General features: G+C 36.9%; 1 protein-coding gene across 2 annotated transcripts in view; it reads left to right on the plus strand.

Moving 5' to 3' along the window:
• The window catches only part of LOC111871012 (branched-chain-amino-acid aminotransferase, cytosolic), a 25,708-nt gene extending 21,383 nt beyond the window's left edge, over window positions 1–4,325 (plus strand). For both annotated transcript variants that reach the window (XM_023863720.2, XM_023863721.2), the window contains 2 exons: window positions 2,594–2,748; window positions 3,744–4,325. In XM_023863720.2, coding sequence (XP_023719488.1) covers window positions 2,594–2,748; window positions 3,744–3,935 — 347 coding nt within the window. In that variant the 3' untranslated portion in view covers window positions 3,936–4,325. The remainder of the gene's footprint in view (window positions 1–2,593; window positions 2,749–3,743) is intronic.
• The last annotated feature ends 886 nt before the right edge of the window (window positions 4,326–5,211 follow it).

A 5,211-nucleotide genomic window follows, 5' to 3' on the forward strand; every position in this document is an offset into this window, starting at 1 on the left:
TTTAACGGCCGAAGTGCCCCGATTGGGCCAGTGATGAGTATAGTTGTCGTGGCCAAAGTACCAGGTTTTGGCCAGTCGGGCATTTAAACTCCACTAGTGGAAGCATGCGCACACGCCGCTAATAGAAGTGCATGCACAGTCCTAAATATTTATTTTTAAATATAGTAATTACCAGACAGACTGGAGTAAAACCATAATAGAGGAATTAAAATGATACCTAAGCGAACAACAGCAAAAAAGAATATACGTATGAGTTATGCCCAAACTATCCACGAGCCAGTACTTTTATTGCAGATTCTGCAGATTAATGTGTTAAAAATATATAGTAAAATTCGATGTACATACCTTTTTTGTTGTTATCTGTTTGATGTATATATAGGCAGAAATGAAACTACAGTATTCGATTTCACTATGAACAAACAGAAAACAGATGGCACTCTGTATCTCAGCCACAATGCAACTCTCCGTTCATGAACCTAGAAAGGGCAATAATCTCTTGCAGCTATAACGGAAGGTCTGAGCACTGAAGAAGGGACCCCTCTAGCTTTCTCTTGAATAGTCATTCTGTCATTCTTCTGTCCTTTAGTCAAAAGATTCGAAAATCCAAAGAGTGTAAGCAGTGCTAGCAGAAGACCAAATGATTTTATTGCTTCCATCTGTTTTATGGCACCAGTTACTGCTAAAATTTGTCAAGTGTTACAAACAGAAATGAATTTATAATGCAGAACAGATCTGTGAAGAACTGGGAAACCCTTTTTGCAGTATGCATCAATATTAAAAGAAAAAAATTGAAAATAGAGTATAACTCTTTGTCTAAATATTTTCAAATCTTCCGTTGTAATATGCGACACTATGTTCTTTGCTGATACAAGCAAAGTTAATTCCATCCATTTATCATAAAAATTGAGTTAGATACTGCATTTTTAAACACATTGCTTAAAACAATGCCCTAACAGGAACAGACATTTTAACACGCACCAGCAGCAGGCATTTAAATAAACCCCGGTCAGCTCCAGCTTACCACCATTTCAGAAGTCCAGCGTTTAAAGGTTAATATTCCACGATTTAAGGTCCTCCCCCATTCTGTATTCAACCTGAATTATTTTAAGTCAGCTACCTGAATCCACTTTCCAGTATTCAGATTCACTGCTGTCCAAAGAAACCTTTAATAGTGGGTTCACTATAGTGGTATTTGCAGTAACAAAACACAGAAACCTCTATTAAAGTTGATAAAGCTATCCTTTCATCTTTGATTCTAAAGGTGGAGTTCAGATCACTGAAGTGTTTGTCATTCAGCGTTGTCTACCCCTTATCAGAGTAGGCAACCATATATAGATAAAAGTCCCGTATGTTCAGGACCTCCAATATTGCAGTTTTGATACCCTGCAGATGTTCAGAATAGAGTGTGATCTCTAATGACGCCATAATGATCCATATCACTTTCTGGTGATGACATTATCAGAAGATGTTTTAGACTGAGTAAGGCTTTGTTGTGTTGAGTTTGTATTTGTATTTATTGTTAAGTTCAAGAGATCCCAAAGATAGATATAGAACATCTCATAAAATAATATAGAGCATAGAATACATACATAGTTATTACACAACTAGACAGTACAATGAATACAGCAACAATAAAAGTTACCTATTTAGATATTCATCCACAGTATAAAACGTATGAGTGTTCAAGAAATGCCTTAATACAACCTTAAACTTTTTAAACTTATTAGTTGCGTTCTTGATCTCTATGGGCAATTTACTGAATATTTTTATACCCGCATAATAAACTCCTTTTTGATAACTAGTTAAATTAGCTTGCGGTAGATACAAATCTTGCCTTTGTCTAGTATCAATAGTATGAGAATCAATGTTTGATGGAAAAAGAACTTTATTTTGTAATAAAAATACTAACAATGAAGATATATATTGTGATGCAAATGATAAAATATATAGCTCTTTAAACATGTTTCTACATGAAACTCTGTTGCCATATCCCAACATTGCTGTGATAGCCTTTTTTGGAGAAGAAAAATAGTAGAACTATGAGATGAGTTTTCCTCAGTCTCTCCATGGAAAAACAAGGAATATACCAGAGATTTAGCCACAACAGCTTCTTTCTGTATCCTAAATCTTTCATTATTCATTAATTATCCCATCATTTGATGCTGTATAACCAGAACTGTTGAAAACACCATGTAATAAACAGATTTTAATAATCCTCATAGAGTACTATCTCCTGGGATGCCCATGTGTTGATTGTAGGCTTCATATATTCTTTGACCCTGAAGATGGAGGCAGTATATTTTTCTGAAACATCAGCAGACTTCTACTGAACTACACAGATCACATTGCAGAAGATGGTACTCTTCATAATCATAACTGAGAATCTCAGATCCAAGATTAAGTAATTCTTGTTTTTATATCATTGAATATGTGTATATTGCATTTTCCTCTTCAATTAAAATATTATATTCAAGGTAACAAATGCTTAACATGTTAGAATTTTCTCACAAGTATGGCAGTCAGTGATCCAGATTCTGAAAGAGGCTTTCAGGTTGAATGTCTGAGGTTATGAATTTTGTATTATTTCTCTCAGAGAGGGAGCTCATAACACCACCCCTGGATGGGTTGATCCTCCCGGGCATCACAAGGGCATCCATTCTCGAGTTGTCACGTGAATGGAATGAATTCCGTGTGTCAGAGCGCAGCATACCAATGTCTGAAGTTGTGCATCTGCTTAGTGAGAACAGGGTAGGTTCACTGTTCACATCACTGCCCTGTGCTTGGTCTAACTCTATGTGAGAAATAATTTCAAAATATTTACATACTAGTACTCATATATGACATCTAAGGAGAAATAAGAAATAGGAACAGTGTTCATGGTGAAAAGGAAGTATTCCAACTCATGCAGAATGCAGAAGATGAAGTTATGTACATGAGAATTCTGTATGTTCCCATCTGCTGTCTAAAAATGTAAAGTTTAAAATATATAAAACACTAATTTTACTTGATTCTTATTTTTTTATGGGTGTGTAGCTTTTTCTCTTATATTGAGGGTAGAACATAGATTGAGACTGTCTGGGAGCAGGGCACTGAAGAGGTTATTTGGATCTTAGGAGAAGGAAGTAATAGAAGGGGCTGCATAATGAGGAAGCTTTATTTGTTCTCTTTGCCAGATATTGTTAGGATGTTCAAAATAAGAGGATTTGATGAGCAGGTTATGTAGAGTGTGTGTGTGTGCGTGCGTGTGTGTGAAATTGATGAAAGATCTGGAGGAAGGGATAAGTGGGGGGATTAGATGTCAAGGGAAGGGTAATATAAAATTAATTTAAACAAGAAGGTATGAGAGTGTGGTTTCATTTGGTACAGCTGGTTCTTATGGACATGAGGAACTTTCAGATTCTGTAAAAGGTGGGCAATTTCTTGACTGATTGATTATTAGCTTCTTAAACATTTTGCTTCATGGAAATAGTTATCCCTTTAAAGGACAGTGGTAACTATAATTACCAGCTGCTTTAATATAAAAAAAAGTCCAGAGTTTTTATGTGATTGTGATGATAAACAGTAAATATTTCCATAAACAGCATTAAAGGGTTGGTCGTTGTGGCGATGCTGTATTCCCTTTGAGGTACAAACTTAATTTTAATCATTATTTAGATGAATTTCAGGCTTTGAAGGTTTAAGACTCTGAAAAGAATGACTGTCACCTCTTATAGTCTTCAAGCTGAGATGTACCTTGTTTGCAGTTGCTGGAATTGTTTGGTGCTGGAACAGCTTGTGTGGTGAGTCCTGTTGCATCAATATCATACAGGGGTGAGACGCTCCATATTCCTACAGAGAGACACAAGTACCCAATTTACGCAAAGTTCCGACAGACACTCACAGACATCCAGTATGGCCGTGTTTCACATCCATGGGCTGTGCCAATCGACACTTAGCGTGCTGTGTAATGTGCTACGCTTAATTTATTCGTTGCATGTCACTTGCAGTTCTGCTCTGTGTATCTTCTGTTTACAGTAATATGCCAAAAGACATACTTTGTACTGAAAACAGGTCAATTAGTAGGAATCCATAATGGCCTTTTGTTAAGTCTGAATATTTAGTTTTTCATATACAGTGCGAACCAAACCATTTCGTAGTTGTGAGGGGTTTTGCTGCTCATATCTTTCATGTATGGTAGTTTTGGTTTCTGGTCTATGTGCGTTGTTCAGATACTGGGTGATGGATGGACAGAAATCCAGTATTCCTAAAATAAATTACTGTTTGTCAACAGAATTATTTTAGTGACCACAGGAGATTGTTTCAGAGATGGACATGGCTCAGTATGTTATTTTGGTATCTCCAAATAGGAAATTTTTTTGAGATAAAGCTTGTTTCAGGAAATAATTGTTTTATGGGATGTGACGCAGTGTAATCTGGTAAATCCTTGCCATCACTGCAGATGAGCATGCTGCCTCCACATTCAGTTTCAAGGTGTAGTCTTCTAGTCTGAAGATGGATGCACCTTGTGTTCCATTGAAATGTTGGTTGGTGTCCACCACCACAACCCAAAACACCTCTGTCAGAATTGTTTAGGGAGAGCTGGTTGTAAAATAGGGTCCCCCCCTCCCTCTATAACAGTAAATGTGAGGGATGATTAAGAGATATTCTTTATCATTTGAAAAATGATGAACTAATACTTCCAGCCTCACTATGGCCCGGGGGTCGACTCAGCCTCTAACAGGCATGAGTACCAGGAATCTTCCTGGGAGGGTTAAAGGACGTCTGGCACATAAGGCTGACAACCTCGCTGCTGTGTGTGAACTGATTGTCTAGAAAATGTGGGTGCCTTGACGTCTCACAAGCCTGTGGGCCTCCACAGCCTGTTACAGGGATAGTTAACCCTTTTCCCTTTAGCTAAAAGATGCTTGTGATTGAGTTCATATTCCATTATTTAATGGTCTATGTACAGCTAATACTAGATTGGGTTCCTGATGAAGTGTGTGTATTTCCTTGGTCTATTGTCATTTCTGTTTTATAAGCGTCGATATATAAGAAGTATCGAAGAATATTTGCTTAGAATTGAAGTTCCTTTCAATTTGAGCATTTCAGAGTTGTGGGAGTGTTGTTTCTTACAAAGTTTATGCCTTTTGGCTCCACGTTTATAAGAGTTTTGATTACCATAACCTGAATATCAAATTACTGAATTGCCTCCATGAAGAAATAAACATGAAA

This window comes from Cryptotermes secundus, unplaced genomic scaffold (assembly GCF_002891405.2).
Source record: "Cryptotermes secundus unplaced genomic scaffold, Csec_1.0 scaffold1522, whole genome shotgun sequence".
Classification (NCBI taxonomy): domain Eukaryota; kingdom Metazoa; phylum Arthropoda; class Insecta; order Blattodea; family Kalotermitidae; genus Cryptotermes; species Cryptotermes secundus.